Source organism: Gorilla gorilla, chromosome 11, assembly GCF_029281585.2.
Source record: "Gorilla gorilla gorilla isolate KB3781 chromosome 11, NHGRI_mGorGor1-v2.1_pri, whole genome shotgun sequence".
NCBI lineage: Eukaryota > Metazoa > Chordata > Mammalia > Primates > Hominidae > Gorilla > Gorilla gorilla.
Window position 1 is genome coordinate 127,528,123 of NC_073235.2, and position 16,796 is coordinate 127,544,918.

Here is a 16,796-nt window from a genome sequence, read left to right on the forward strand (position 1 = left end):
AACATTTTTATATGCCCACACACTGGTTCCCAGAGGTTCTTCTTGATTCTTGGAGACCAATTTTGAGCAACCCATGGAGTTACAATAATATTTTAATTGTTAAATTCCAATGTTGACGAATTCGCAGTATTTGCTAATGTAGACTTCAATAACAAAAAGAGGTAGCAGTCATTTGAAGCCCCAATTGAGTAAATAACTATTGTTTGCTGGAAATATAAGAGATTTATGACATCAGCACTGGGAGTGGGCTGTGTTGAACATCTGAAAACTCAAATTTATTGGAATTGCACCAAATGACTGCGTTCAGTTTTACATTTTCAAAAATCACTTTCTTTCCTTTCTTTTTTTCTCTCCTAGCTCAAATGATTCATCTAATAAGTGTTCCAATTTTTTTAAATATTATGTGTCAAATAAATGCCATTAAAACTTCAAATCAGTAATAAGGAGGGTAACTATGAGGTCTTTTCCCTTTTTTAGAGACTTGCTTATTTGTCATTTTTTGCAGTTTAGGGAAGAATATTTCAGATGTTTCTTTCAATATATTTTATTTGCAAACTGAACTATACATAATTCTTTCTAAGTTTCCTAGTAAACTATTAGCATAGCAATAAACTTTATTCCCACAGGTCTTAAAATGTGGTAGAAAACTACAGTAACTTTTCCCCCCTTTAAACTTTTCCCCTTTAACACTTATCATTCTTGTCTCTTTCTGGAAGCAAGAAAAAAGTAAAAATCAGAGACAAAACCTTGAAGAAAAAAATAAATTCAGGATAAGAACACATACAGTGTGTAATTTGAAATAGTTTTTAACACATTAAAAAAAAGAAATTAGGCTGGATTAAAGCTCACCAGTGACAAGTTGGGCCCATTTTCCACTTCTATAGGCTTTTAACTGTGTATTATTAGCATTTATTTATACATTCTCACACTCACCCATATGTTCTGGTGACTACCATTAAGAAACAAGTCAAATGACTTCATAAAGGTTATAGTAGTCAAGAGTTAGACTAAAGAAGGAGGCACAGAAAACTATTATCTTTCTAATTGCTTGCATTATCTGTTAAATGGTATACTGTAATTATGTATCTTAGTTTTTTCTTTGACTTTGAATTTCTTTCCTCTCAGCTCAATATAAATGGTTGTAACCCAATGAAATATAACTAATTTCCATACATATCCAGTTTAGTAAGTAGCTACTCAATACTTTACTTGATAATTTTTCTTTCATGGGATCAGTGTGATCTTTCCATAATGTAAAAAACAGCGTGGGTCAACCTTGGTGGCTCACACCTGTCATCCCAGCACTTAGGGAGGCCAATCTCTTGAGCTCAGGAGTTTGAAACCAGCCTTGGCTACGTGGCAAAACCCCATCTCTACAAAAAATACAAAAATTAGCCAGGTTTGTGTCTGTGTCCTACTCAGGAGGCTGAGGTGGGAGGATCGCCTGAGCCCAGGGAGGTTGAGGCTGCAGTGAGTTGTGATCATGCCAGTGTGCTCCAGCTTGGGTTGACAGAGTGAGATCCTGTCTCAAAAAGAAATAAAGAAAAAAAAGAGCCTGGAGATAATAAACAAAAATGCTAAATTCCTGAAGTGTTTCCCAAAGTGGCTATTTGGTATCACTGTCAGAGCTAAAGCCATTATAACATCACTTTCAAAGGCAGAAATGTCCAAGAGAATAATATTACTGTAGTGCAGCTTCCTTTTTAAAAATTTCATTTTTTCTCTTAAAATATATTTAGAAGTACTATGATTTGACTGCACTCAAATGGATACTTTTCTCTAACCTTAGTTTTTTTTTTTTCTTTCTTTCTTTCTTTTTTTTTTTTTTTGAGACAGTCTCTCTCTGTCACCAGGCTAGAGTGCAGTGGTGTGATCTCGGCTCACTGCAACCTCCGCCTCCCAGGTTCAAGTGATTCTCCTGCCTCAGCCTCCCAAATAGCTGGGACTACAGGCACGCACCACCGCGCCCAGCTGATTCTTGTATTTTTAGTAGACACGGGGTTTCACCATGTTGGCCAGGATGGTCTCTATCTCTTGACCTCATGATCTGCCCACCTTGGCCTCCCAAAGTGCTGGGATTACAAGCATGAGCCATCGCGCCCGGCCTTCTAACCTTAGTCTTTATTCAATAAGACTTCAAATTGAAAAAAAAAATTAAAAAGTATTTCAAGCAATAAAGATGTATAAATGAAAGTTTTCATCGAACAGTGCTAGTTTTGATTTTTCATCATACATGAAGATGTGAACTGATGAACGTTTAGACTATCTTGCATCCACCAACATGGGGCCTTGAATAGAACTGTGATCTCATACAACTGTACCTTGAGAAATCTGGCAACGCTGTGGTTTGCCCTTCTTGTTTCTTCAAGTGCTTCCTTGTATTTCCAAATCACATGGTCGGATAGGACCATGACAAGATTGTCCAATTCATTTTGGTAAGATTCAGGAAATCTCTGAGGCCGGGGAAGCTAAGGAAAGAACGGATTATATCTTTATAATGTGGCATGTGAAATATTAAGCCGAGGAAGTATCAACTGAAATATTTACTTTATTTTATAGGTCACCAAAGAAAAAGAATCCTTTTGAAAACTTGAAAGCAATAATAAAATAGAAGCCTTTTACTTTCAAGGCCATGATTTCCATCATTAATATTTAATGTTTCCTTCAATTTTGGTCAATAAAATTTTCACTTTATAATAAGTTAATCATAACAAATATTAATTGCAAACTATTGAAACAATGTAGCAATGTACAAAGTAAAATGTGAACCTTCTCTGTGGCCTCTCATATCTTACTTTCCCTCCTTCCCTCTCAGGGAATAGCTACTATTAATGGTTTAATGAACATTATTCTAGATATTTTGGACATGTAGTTCTCTATTTCATTTAAAAATAAATTATTTTGATTTTTTTACAACTAGGAATTCCCCCAATAAACTACTCTAAGAAATTAATAAATGAATAACTGAATGAATACAGATATTGGTTTGAATTGTCCTCTGACATTTGTGAGTCCCAGCTAGTTTTAACTCCCTGGTCCCAGTATATGCCACAGTTAAGAGACACCAGTGGGACCTCACAAGTCAAGATAAAATAGGGCTTGGCTGTGAGATGACATTACATCCACTGAATAAAGCTCTATGGATCCCAAAAGACCATTCAGGTCCAGATATCCATCCCTCCTGTTTGGACTCCTGCATATGAGGGGAACATTTGAGGCAGCTGAGTTCTTCCATCTCAGACTCTGCTTTTTTTTTTTTTTTTTTTTTTGGAGACAGGGTCTTTCTGTGTCACCCAGATTGGAGTGCAATGGTGTGATCTCAGCTCACTGCAACCTCCACCTCCTCAGTTTAAGTAATTGTCCCACCTCAGCCTCCCAAGTGGCTAGGACTACAGGCGCCCTCCTGTAGTCCATACCCAGCTAATTTTTAGTAGTGACAGGGTTTCGTCATGTTGGCCAGGTTGGTCTTGAACTCCTGACCTCAAGTGATCTGCTTGCCTTGGCCTCCCAAACTGCTAGGATTACTAGTGTGAGCCCCCGTGCCCGGCCTTACTTCTGATAAGATTCATTCATCTTTACCAGCTGGCTTTAAAAATTAGACCCAGACACATTTTCACTATAGATAGAATCATGGAATTTAGAGTTACACTGAACTGTGTATTTCTAAATTGTGAGCACCCAGACTTCCATGCTGCAAGGATAAAAATCACGAAGGCTGAAGTTACAGGAGTTGTATGAAACAGAGATTTAATGGAATTTAACGGGATGTTGGAGCTGGTTTAGGCTGGCTTCTATTTTTTTTTCTTGAGATGGAGTTTCGCTCTGTTGTCCAGGCTGGAGTGCAGTGGTGCGATCTCAGATCACTGCAACCTCTGCCTCCTGGGTTCAAGCAATTCTCTGCTTCAGCCTCCTGAGTAGCTGGGATTACAGGCACCTGCCACCACACCTGGCTAATTTTTGTATTTTTTAGTAGAGATGGGGTTTCACCATCTTGGCCAGGCTGGTCTTAAACTCCTGACCTCATGATCCACCAGCCTCAGCCTCCCAAAGTGCTGGGATTACAGGCGTGAGCCACCGCGCCTGGCCAGACTGGCTTCTATTTTTAAGCCACTTTACCAGGACATCACTGCATGGATATTTTTGAAAATTTCATGGTTACTCTTTATATATTTAAAATTTATTGTTGAAATCAAATAAATTAACAGCTAATGAACTTAACTGATTTGATCACACACAGCATTTTAAAATTCTCTTCCATAAAACTTGGGTAATAAAGGTAAACAATTCACCTACAAAAAGCAACAGTCACCTTTTAAAGAATCGAAGCACAGTTTTAGTTTTCAGTTTTCATTTTGTTAGTCCTCTAAAATTCCTTAAGCATATCATACCTACATTTTCCCCACATGCATATGCATGAATGCCTTGGGCTTTAATATTCCATTTGTTCCTTCCTCTTTACACCTTCCTCTCAAAGTCTCCTGTGGCCTACTCTCACTCTGAACCCAAAGATGTCTGCCTAATAAATATATAAGTACTTTTAAAACTGTTTTCCCGAAGTATATCCTAAAGACTCGAGGTGGAAGAATTCCTGCACTGGAGATTGTGAATTTTTTGTCTCAGGAGATGAAGGGAGTGAGATGGTGGCACGCTTCCCAAGCTGCAGAGCTGGACCATGATGAATCTGAGCTACAGCATGGCGAGGTCAAGGGGAACAGGCCTGGGATGCATGGGCAGAACTGTAGGCATTTGGGAGTTTTGTTAGAAACAAGGAGGATGATGGGAAACAAAAGGTTTAGCTGGTTCAATGATCATTTTGCTACTAGAGAATAATGTTGAGAAAACATTCAGTGGTTCCCAGGAAATTGTTTTAGTTTGTTGGTGTTTTGTTTTGTTTGAGACGGAGTCTCTGTGGCCCAGGCTGGAGTGCAGTGGTGCAATCTCAGCTCACTGCAAACTCCACCTCCCGGGTTTAAGCAATTCTCGTGCCTCAGCCTCCTGAGTAGCTGGGATTACAGGTGTGTGCCACCACATCCAGCTAACTTTTGTATTTTTAATAGAGACGGGGTTTTGCCATTTTGGCTAGGCTAGTCTTGAACTCCTGACCTCAGGTGATCTGCCCACCTCAGCCTCCCAAAGTGCTGGGATTACAGGCATAAGCAACTACACCCAGCCATTCCCAGGAAACTGGAACTCACACTGGCCAAGTGCCCAACAACATTGCACCTCTCAGAGGACTAAACCAGATATCTCCCCTGACTTCCTCAGATCTTCCACATTTACTCCTTGGATGATGGAAATTCCTTTAATAGTGGAGAAAACCATTCACTTCACAATTTAAAAAGAAAAAAAAAAGAAAATACAAATAGCTTGGGAAAAGTTTACTGTGAATGCTTTGGTGTCAAATGATAATATCAGGGCTGGGTACAATGGCTCACGCCTGTAATCCCAGTACTTTGGGAGGCTGAGATGGGCAGATCACTTGAGCCCAAGAGTTTGAGACCAGCCTGGGCAACATGATGAAACCCCATCTTTACTAAATATATATAATTATCTATCTATCTATCTATCTATCTATCTATCTATCTATCTATCTATCTATCATCTATCAATCATCTATATGAAATTAGCTGGGCTTGGTGGCCATGCCTATAGTCCCAGCTACTAGGGATGCTGAGGTGAGAGAATCACCTAAGTTGGGGAAGTTGAGGCTGCAGTGAGCTATGATTGTGCCACTGCACTCCAGCCTGGGCAACAGGAGTAAGACCTTGTATCAAGGGAAAAAAAAATGGGCCATGCATGGTGGCTCATGCCTGTAATTCCAGCACTTTGGGAGGCTGAGGTGGGTGGATCACCTGAGGTCAGGAGTTGGAGACCAGTCTGGCCAACATGGTGAAACTCCGTCTCTACTAAAAATGCAAAAATTAGCTGGGTGTGGTGGCATGCGCCTGTAATCCAAGCTGCTTGGGAGGCTGAGGCAGGAGAACCACTTCAACCCAGGAGGTGGTTGCCGAGATCATGCCGAGATCATGCCACTGCACTCCAGTGTGGGTGACAGAGCGAAACTCCGTCTCAAAAAAAAAAAAAAAAAAGTAAAGAAAAAAGATGATATCAGGTCTTTTCCCACTGTGATGATTAGAGATGGTTAGAGTGGAAGGTGCAGGGCTCCTGAAAGAAAACTAGGGCGTGAGGGTTACCACTGAAAGGAGTCATGGAAAGCAAACCTCAATCGGGGAAGATAAACTGCTGGACACAATCATGCTGGCTATTATCAGTTCATTTATTCTTAGGCTGCTCACAGGTGTGTTTTGTGACCTGTCTATACAAGCAGATGCATACTGGTAGGAACTAGAGGAGAATTTTAGTCCAATCCACTCTTCTTACAGATGAGAAAACAGGCACTGAGATGTTAAGCGTCATTTTCGTCAGCTAACAAGTTAGTGACAGAGCAGGAATTGCAACAGTGAGGTTTCCTGACCCCAATAGAGCTTAACAACAGAGAGATACGAACCATTTTTATCTTTGTGTTAGATTTTCTCTCCCTCCCAGGTAGGAGGCTCTCATCTCCAGAAGTGGAGAGCACAAATAGCAGAAAAGCAAAAATAGGATTTGCGAGTTAAGAGCTATGGAACTCTACAGATGATTAAAGGTCCAGCAAGCCATTTCTGTCATACTAAGATCAAGGCCATGGTTACACAGACCTGGGGCCTAGAAGCATGGATGAGGACCTCTGGATGGATGACTCTGAGGAAGTGGCTCTGCACACTTCCCTGAAGCCTTAGTGCTAGCAGAAGTTTAATTCCTCCCTATTAAGTGTCAGCACTCCTCCCATGCAAAATGACATTGCAAAGGCCTCTCCCTGCTAGAAATCAGGCAAACCCTTGAGGAGTTGTCCCGCCTCTCCTTCTGGTGATCAGGGCAATACCTGGAGGTTAAATCCTAGCTTAAACCAGCTGGGGGCTTGCTGGGCCTAATAAAGCAGGAAAGAGAATATATCCAAAGAGGCTATAAAAATTAGCTATCATGTACCACCAGGAGGTAGGGCAGAACCTCTGCAATTGTACATTGAGGATGTGGGCCAGAAAGTAAGGGCAGGTAACTTAGAATGCATTGACATGGGGGTGTTTTTCAGAACATGGGATTAAATAAGGACTCACGGGATGAGCAACTCACTGCTAGGGTTGCTCTGAGAATCTAGAGATGGCCTACTTTAAGCAAAGTCGAAATGTCTGGTTGTCCTGTCAGAGGATAGAGGAAAAAATAAAGAGGTGGAGGGAGGTGGATATACAGGAATGGACATTAATTGAGACTAGAAGATCCACCAGTGTATCAAGTTCCCCAGGCAGGACCAGAAGACAGCATGCACCATGGCCACTAAGAAGGTGCTGGGGACCAATATCATTAAGAAGGTCAGGGGTGTTTCCCATCTGTTGGCAGGAGGAGCAGTCACAGTGCTGGCTCATGAGCAGCCATGGGGATCAGGGATCACCAAAACAACAGAGGCCATGTGCTGTGCTTAATCTCCAGGAGCCGGGGGGCTGTGAGTATCATGACAAATGGCAAGACTGGTGGGGAAGCCAAGAGGGACCAACTCTCAGGGAGTTGTAGAGCTGGTTAATGATGACTGGAACTCCTAGGGACAAAACAGACAGCAACCAGCAATGGTGGTACATCATATTAACAAAGAAGGCAAGAATGGGCAACTGGAAGATGGGGATGTTCATTCCAATGAATAGTCATGGTTCCTTTGTCTGTTCCTGGACCTGGACCAGATCACAATTCAGATCTGGTACACATTGACTGAAGAGGTGATGGGGTCCCTAAAGGAAAGCCCCCACTGCAACAATGCAGTAGATACATACTGTAATGAGTCTATCAATTCTTCTCCAAAGGGCCCTATAGCCATTTACTCAGGCTACTGTACACTGAGAAGAAGGGCATATAGTTCAAGGACTGTTGCACACAGGATCTGAGTTGACATTGATATCCAGAAATGAAAAGCATCACCATGTCTGCCCCGATAGAGTGGGGACTTACAGGGATTAAAGGTGGAGTCCTGACTAAAGTTCTGTTAACAGTAGATCCACTGGGTTCAAAGATCCCCCCAATAGTCATGTAACTGGTTCCAAATGTATAATTTGTATTACTAAAACTGGCATTTGGAGTAAGCTTGCACGGGGTGCTTGGTCTGTGGAGGTATCCTAGTGGGGGAGGCCAGGTGGGAGCTTCTGACACTGCTTCTCCCCCACCAAAAGAGTAAATCAAAATAATATAACTGTACGCCACCAACCCCACCTCATGCAGCATTGTTATGATTTACCCTCCACGTGGGGCAGGGACAATGCCAGAGGTCTTCCCTTGGCCTTACCCACAATGGGGGCTCAGAGAAATGTGTGTGGAACTCAGGTGATCTACTTGGCTGCTTCTTGGTCTTCCTCACTCCATTGTAACTGTGAATGGCCATAGGTACCAACTCTGGTGTGAGTAGAGTATGATGATCAGAGGCTGAGACCACTCTAGAATGAGGGTTTGGGTCATATCACCAGGTGAGTCACCAAGACCTTCGGAGCTGCTAGCTAGAGTGAGAGGGATCTAGAATGGAGAGTTGGGACGGGTGATGATGAGTAATACATAGGCTCCTGAAAAGCCATGGAAGGGGCTGTAATTAATTCCATCAGGGTCGCTCTTCTAAGCTTCCTTTCAGGAGGGGAGGCCCATGGGAACTGCAGGGAAGCAGATTCATGAACATGTACAATATGTCATGCAAACTTGGACTGTGGCAGCCAGGAATGCACATCGCTCAAATGTTCCTTCAAGACAGAATCTAGTGGGAAGAATATAAAGAGCTGCTGTATCTTGCGATATGCTCCAGCATTCATGCCAAGGCTACCCTCCCCGCAGGCTGCTCCCAGTCAACAACTTAGCTTGCAAAGGTCCTGGAGTCCGATGGCCTTCCCAGTGCAGGGTTCCTCTAATGACAACTCTTTGCTCTCAGACTTCCCATCAGCCCAGCTAAAACCTTGTCACTGTGAGACTCTTCCTAGCCAATCCTCCTTCCTTCCCCCTTTTCATTTACAGGTATCAGACTTTCCCATTTCTTTTTCCTGTTCCTTTTATCCTTTATACTTATTTCCCTCCAATACATCTTTTGCACTTCCAATATTGTCTTGGCATCTGCTTCTGAAGGGCCTGTGCTGGTCGGTGTACACAATCATTTCTTCTACTTATAAAGTAATTATTGTAAACTGCTAAGGTTTATAAAGCAAATAAAAATGGAACTCATGACAGCATAATCATTAGTGTAATTGTTGGATAATATTGTAAAAATATTATAATATTATATTACTTATGTTCTTACCTGGATTTTATTTGTGTCAATCAAGTGCTGTGCCATCGATTTTAGGATAATTGCAAAGAAGAACCAGGAATGCTGTTGGGAAAAGAAAGGCAACGAGACATTTATTATCCTATGGCAAAATAATGATAATTTTTTCTTTGCAATATGTAATACTATAACATTGTTATGTTAAAATGTATTCTTTGAAACTAAATGAATTAGAGCAGTAAAATATTCTCTATTACAGTGGGATGATTTTTATCTCAATCCTCTCAAAAAACGTTTAAACTAAAACAAGTTACAAGTTTACTTAGCATGACTGACTAAGCAGTTGTTTTACGAAATATTTATTCAAGGGATGTTCTAGTTGTTTCACCTAGTTAAACAAAACTAAACAAACTTTTGTCTCTTAATTCAACAGACTCCTACCCCTCTCCACCCCTTAGCACTCTGGCCTGCCTCCTACTCCTTCCACCACAGATAACAGTTTTAAATTTTGTGCTAATCATTCCTTTGCTTTACTTCACAATTTTGCTATGAATACTTATACAATGAAGGGATATTTAGTTCATCTGGCCACTGAACTTCATATGAATGGAACTATCCTCTATGTATTCTTCTGAGATTGCCAACATTTGTCTCTTAATTCAACAGACTCCTACCCCTCTCCATCCCTTAGCACTCTGGCCTGCCTCCACTATTTTCCTTGAAACCACCAGCACTAATGAAATTGAGCTTTTGCCTGTTCACGTCTGATGACAGATGAAGCCTCAACTCCTCTACTGCCCTCTCCACATATTCCCTTATATATCTGCACGCTCCACTGCTTCCAATCTCCTGAAACCCACCCACCCCACCTTCCAGAGCACATGGTCCATCGTTAGCACGATCTCTTCAAGATGCAATTCTTCTCCGAGCATTCCCTTCACTCCGTATTTTAACTGAGCAGTGACTCTCCCCAGAGGATCCTGCTTCTCTGATAGCCCCTCAAGTGGTTGCAGTCTACATTTTTATCCCACTGTAGTCGATTCTCAACACAGCAGTCAGAGGGATCCTTTTAAGCCAAGGTCAGCTTGGTTTAAAACATTACTCCTCTGTGCAAAACCCTCCAACGACACAATTCCCAGTTCTGCTCTGAGTGGGAACGCCTGGCCTATGCTAACTCCCAAGCCTCCAGTGGCTTCCATGACTTCATCTTCCATCTTTTTTTTTCTTTCTGCTCACTTGGCTCCAGCCACAGTGTCCTCCCTGTCTCCTGCCACAGTGTCCTCCCTGTCTCCTGCAGACACACCAGCCATGCTGCTGCCTGATGACTTCACACAGGTCTTTCCCTCTGAGCATCCCCATGGCCAGCACCCTCTTCGACTTCATATTTTTTTTTTTGCTCAAGAATTACCTTCTCCATCAGATATCCTGACCATTCTATTTAAAACTTCAAATCTCCCCTGCACCTTCAGCACTCACAATGCCCAATTCTTACCTGTTCTACAATTTTTTACATACAATGTCTATCTATGTATCTCTCTCTCTCTCTCTCTTTCTCTCTGGTCTTGTTGCCCAGGCTGGAGTGCAATGGCATGATCTCGGCTCACTGCAACCTCTGCCTCCCGGGTTCAAGCGATTCCCCTGCCTCTGCCTCCTGAGTAGCTGGGATTACAGGCATCTGTCACCACTCCTGGCTAATTTTGTTTTTGCATTTTTAGTAGAGATGGGGTTTCACCATGTTGGCCAGGCTTGTCTTGAACTCCTGACCTCAGGTGATCTGCCCATCTCAGCCTCCTAAAATGCTGGGATTACAGAGGTGAGCCACTGCACCTGGCCCACTCTACTTTTTTCTATGTTGTCTCGATATAGATCTTTTTTGCTTAGTATCTTTATATGCTAAGTTTCAATATGAACCTTATGGTGGAAACTGCAAGAGAAAAAGTCTATGAAAATCAATGACTCCTATCATTTTCCAGGAGTAAGCGTGACCCATGCCTGGCACTCACAGTTAAAGGACCATCTTTAAATTCTTACCTTTAGGACATGCTTTACTGTTGTTGAGTCATTTGATTTCAAAAGACCAGTCACATTTTTAGCCAGTTCCTCATGTACAGTCCTCTCCTTGCATGCCCTGGTCTTGAACACGAACTGAAGAAAATCCAAAAAGTGAATAAAGTTAAATACTTTGAAAAATGAAGCTTCAAAAACTATGTCAACTATGTCATGTGAATAACTTATGTCTCTAAATTATCTGCTCATGCCAGATTTTGCCATGAGATAAATGCAGGCCCAATGATAAGAGCAGTACACACCTGTTCCTATTTAGGGCTTTGCAGAAGTAGGGCCTTGCTCACCTAAGCTCTCCTTGAAACTCTTTGTAGAAATGAAGAGAAAGAGCCAGAGAGCCATTTAGCACATTCAAGGAAACATGGAGGGCTTTGACCCACCTACTTAGGACACATTCCCCTTCTCCTTCCTCCACTGGTAACAGGTGGCATGGTAGCAATTCTTCATCCTGAAAGGGTAGAGCACCCACTCAAATAGCCAAGTGGGGAAGCCAGTGCCTTCCAGATGCCAGTAGGTGAGCTCCCCACAAGCCCAGGGTCTATGATCCCATGCTTAGACACACTATCAAGGCGTTCATGAACATTGGCCATCAGTAAGATAACAAATGCTGCATACTTATTTTTTTTCCTCAAAAAATTGGTTTTGGCATGCACCACTGAGGGCACATAATGGCTAGTTTTCAGTATTTCTTCGTCTCTTAAGAATATCAGTATCAATTTATGCACATACATAAAGTTCAAATATAAAATGCTTATTACTGAATTATAATATTTCACTTATGAATTGGGTTTGCCTCGTGGAAGGACATTTCTTCATAATTTTCACAATTCGGATTTCACCATAATTGAGAGTGAAGGCAGGAAAGAGAATGAATGGCTTAATGTAGAGGCACATTAGCTTTTGGATCTGTAACTGTTTCTTTAAACTTTGTAGCACATTGGCACCTAACTTGTCATGGTGGGATTTGACTTCTCCAAGCTCATCTCAAAGGAGAAAGATGAAGTTAATGGATGCATGAAACTAGATAAAATCAAGAGTAATACAATTTTTCCCTCTCATGGATTATACCTCAGATGAGAGTAATGTCATCATCAATGAGCTCATGCCATGCACAGTTATTTAGCCTGAAGGGCATTTAAACTGGCACTGAAATATTCTTATTTTAAAATTTTGACTGTAACCCATCGGTGCTACAAATCACTGTTAACCGTGGCATTTAATTAGACTGGCTTTAGACACGCATCTTTGAAAAAGACACGGTGTATGTGTGCATTTTGAATATTGTAGATGAAGTGAGTTAGCAGCATTTAGCACCACTGAACTTGAAATGGTGTTTAGATAACTTCTAAATAAATACAAATTGTATTAAATATCACATCTTTGGAGGACATTCAAGCACGCACTGTAACAAGAGTCCAATCACAGAATGATAGAACTGAATGTTCCTTTGGTCATTTCATCTCATGTCACAGAGGAGAAAACTGAGGTTCAGAGAGGCTGACTGCTCAAGTCTAGAATTGACTAGAATCTAGTCTCTTACTTGCCAGCTTAGTGTTCTTTCCCGAGTAAAATGCGAGTTGATTATATTTATTAGGAGGTATTTGTTTTAGATATGTTAAAATTTATTATAAAATTGTTATCAGCCTAAAATTCCACATAGGTGTATTTTTGGATTTGAATCACTTAAAGCAACTAAATAGATAATCTCTTGTATTATAAAATGAGATGGTCTTGTTGGGTATTTCAGATATCCTGGTTAAAAATAAAGGTCACGCCAGGATGCATTTCTAATGCATCTCTCCAGGAGCATCATCGGTAGAAAGTCTGAGATTTGAGGTATTCACAAAGAGCTAGCCTTGGTAATCACAAAAATAGTCACAACACCGGAGGGTTCTTAATGTAATTTTCAATGATCCCACTGACATGAGGAAAATAATATGTGTTGAAATGGAGATGCTTGTGTGTAAGATGGATCAGTAACTTTTTTTCTCCTTCTCAGTCCCTTTAAGGATTGAAATGAAACATTCGGGTAATGAAGCATTGAGAGGGTGAAAGTTCTCCAGGTGATTCTGTTGAATGGTAAATTCATCGATACTCTATAAAACTAAGCTATGACCCTATCTTAGGGAGCAAACTAAAAAGGCATGTGTAGGTGGAACTGGCTTTTTGCAGTTGAGATGTGGATCTTATTGGGTAAAATTATACAATAGAGAAATTATTGTGAAATAACTATTTTTGGCATATAGCCTATGTTTAAAAAGGGCACATACTCATGCTTTGGCATTTTGGAAGACAACCAACATTTCTGGCAGATAGAAAACATATGGATATAAAAACTGTAATGAAAAAAATTTCCTTACAGATGGTATCTCAGAGGGGTTCACTCCAGAATGCAATTTCTAGTTACTTCCTTTTATGGGAGCGTGGAATTTTTTTTTTTTTTTTTGAAATGGAGTCTTGCTCTGTTGCCCAGGCTGGAGTGCAGTGGCGCAATCTTGGCTCACTGCAAGCTCTGCCTCCTGGGTTCACGCCATTCTCCTGCCTCAGCCTCCCAAGTAGCTGGGACTACAGGCGCCCACCACCACGCCTGGCTAATTTTTTGTATTTTTAGTAGAGACAGGGTTTCACTGTGTTAGCCAGGATGGTCTCAATCTCCTGACCTCGTGATCCGCCCACCTCGGCCTCCCAAAGTGCTTGGATTACAGGCGTGAGCCACCACGCTCGGCCGATTTTTTTTTTTAACAAGTTTCTAGACATCTTGAATATATGAGTATCTGTCTGTGCATACATATTAAGAGAATACAGTTTTTTGATGAAAAAGCTATGTCTCAAAAAGATTTAATCTATGCATAGGAAAAAAAATAAGAGATTTAGGTCCTCTATGTATTATAAAGTAATTTAAGATACTCTTCTGTATTTCTGGATGGGTTCTTTCTTTTCATTCAAGAGGATGACATTTAGGTGGGAACTATGAAAGTGCAAACATCATCACAAGTTCACTGGCATTAATCCACAGGCCAACTGGAAATGAGAATAGAAGCGTCTCTGAGTGAACACTTGACGTAGGACACTGGAAGAAGCAGTGCACACTGATGGAATGGGCAAGTGGTTCATGCCAGAAGATAAAGGACTTAACATACCAGAAGCAGGTACAAATATACAGTAACTGGGAAATGAAATAATGCCTGAGAAAACAATAGAAAGAGCTAAGAAAGCATTACAGAGGAAACACAGAGCATTCAACAAACCAACAGGAAAGTCTTCCTTAAATTAACACAGGAATCTCATTTACTTGTAATGTTGACTTCAAAAGGACAGCACTTTAGTTTTCTCCTCTATCTTTTTCTTTCCTCTCTCTCCGCATTTAATTATTTATGTGCACAGGTACACATTATTTATATATTTAAAAATTCACCTAGCCCATTAATGCAAAGAGATGGAATTCTAAGTAGCTAAGGCAAATTCCTGATATTACTGTGGTGGGCGCCACTCAGTTAAAGGGAGAAAACTTCCCACTTACTGCAGACAGGAAATGAGACAAGCCACACAGCACAAGGGGATATGAGCAATTTCCAAGAGGCATTTCATACCTTAATATATGACTGGACAGAATGATCTAGCTGCTCCTCATGGCACTTGGCCACAATGTCAGTCAGAACCCTGCAAAAGCAAAGCTGTTCAGTGGCCTTTCTGGAGAGGGCAGAAAAACCCCGCTTTAGTTTGTCATTACAGTGCTTTGTAAATTGGGTATTTAATAATTACTGGGTGAATGAATGAACCAATCTCTGACTCCTTCCTTGCCCTCCTCAGCCCCATATCCAATACTGGGCATTTAATATCTATAGCATCAATGAGCCATTTCCATTGATTAGCCATTTCCAGCTTTGAAACTTTGAAACACAAAGATATAAGTAGTGTTGTAATATCACAATGGAGACTTTTTGTCCAAGTTGAATGTGCTAATTATGGTCTGTGCGTTTTTGACATTATCTTTTTGCAAAAGGGATTATTTTTAGTGCCTAATTAAAATTTTAGACTTTTAATTTCAAATTAATAATCATATTTCATTTGAAACGGGCTTGCCTTCCAACCTATAAGCACTATATATGCTTTTGGAAAAAGTAATTAGGTTAAGATGCAGTTGTTTTGTTTTGCTTTGTTTTTCCCTTAGCTGGGTTGGGGTTTCTAGCAGCAATGATGTACAGGTGGATCTTTTTTCACATTAACACTACCAGCTGCTCCATGGCTATAGTGCTTAGGAATATCTCAGAATTTCAACACATCTATCAGCTGCAATATCTAGGAGTCTTGCCAACACAGACACACATTCACATGCTGAAAAGAGCATGAGTTGAAGGCACAGCTGGGGACTTTTGATGCAGGTCCAGAACTGGATGGTTGTGAAGCCATTAGAGATATTTAAATTGTCCAGAATTTCAGGCTCTGCTTTAAAAACTAGGCTACAAACCCTCATTCAGAAAGAGGTCAGTAATATGCCTGTGAGTTAGAAAGATACTGGAAACATTTCAATGCCAAAAGTAACATTTTTTTCCAGAATGCTATGACTAAATTTTTTTTAAAAAATGAACAGCACAAATATATAATTTAATAATTAATTCAAAACACTATCTCTATAAAGAAGAAATTGTGATTTGTGAAGGCATTGGCCAGATTAGAGATGTTGGAAGAATTCAGTATAGCCAAATTTAAAGTGAGAACAGTTAAAGCATTTAATACTTAAAAAAAGGTTCTTGTGGGAATGCAAAATTATACAGCCACTCTGGAGAATAGGCACTTTCTTAAATATCAAACATGCAACCACCCTGCCCCCCAGCAATTACACTTTGGGCATTTACTTAAGAGAAACGAAGACTTATGTTTACCCAAAACCTCTACATGAATGTTCATAGCACTTTTTTTTTTTTTTGAGACGGAGTCTCGCTCTTTCACCCAGGCTGGAGTGCAGTGGCGCAATCTCAGCTCACTGCAAGCTCCGCCTCCCGGGTTCACGCCATTCTCCTGCCTCAGCCTCCCGAGTAGCTGGGACTACAGGCACCCACTACCACGCCTGGCTAATTTTTTGTAATTTTTTTTTTTTTTTTTTTTTTAGTAGAGATGGGGTTTCACCATGTTAGGCAGGATGGTCTCGATCTCCTGTCCTTGTGATCCGCCGGCCTCGGCCTCCCAAAGTGCTGGGATGACAGGCGTGAGCCACCGGGCCCAGCCGTTCATAGCACTTTTATTCATAACAGCCCTAAACTAGAGACACTCCAGATGTCCTTCAACAGGTGAATAATTAAACATACGTGGTGCATCCACATCGTGGAATACTACTCTGCAATGAAAAGGAGTGAACTACTGATAGATGCAATGATCTGGATGAATCTCCAGAGAATTATGTTACATGAAA

At 40.9% G+C, this 16,796-nt stretch overlaps 1 protein-coding gene across 11 annotated transcripts in view; it reads right to left on the reverse strand.

Moving 5' to 3' along the window:
- Positions 1 to 16,796, reverse strand: part of DOCK10 (dedicator of cytokinesis 10) — a 281,316-nt gene that overhangs the window by 57,856 nt on the left and 206,664 nt on the right. For all 11 annotated transcript variants that reach the window (XM_055380571.2, XM_063695244.1, XM_055380574.2 and 8 more), the window contains exons 25-28: positions 14,977 to 15,046; positions 11,354 to 11,467; positions 9,356 to 9,427; positions 2,322 to 2,468 (exon numbers count right to left, since the gene is read on the reverse strand). In XM_055380571.2, the coding sequence (XP_055236546.1) occupies positions 2,322 to 2,468; positions 9,356 to 9,427; positions 11,354 to 11,467; positions 14,977 to 15,046 (403 nt within the window). The remainder of the gene's footprint in view (positions 1 to 2,321; positions 2,469 to 9,355; positions 9,428 to 11,353; positions 11,468 to 14,976; positions 15,047 to 16,796) is intronic.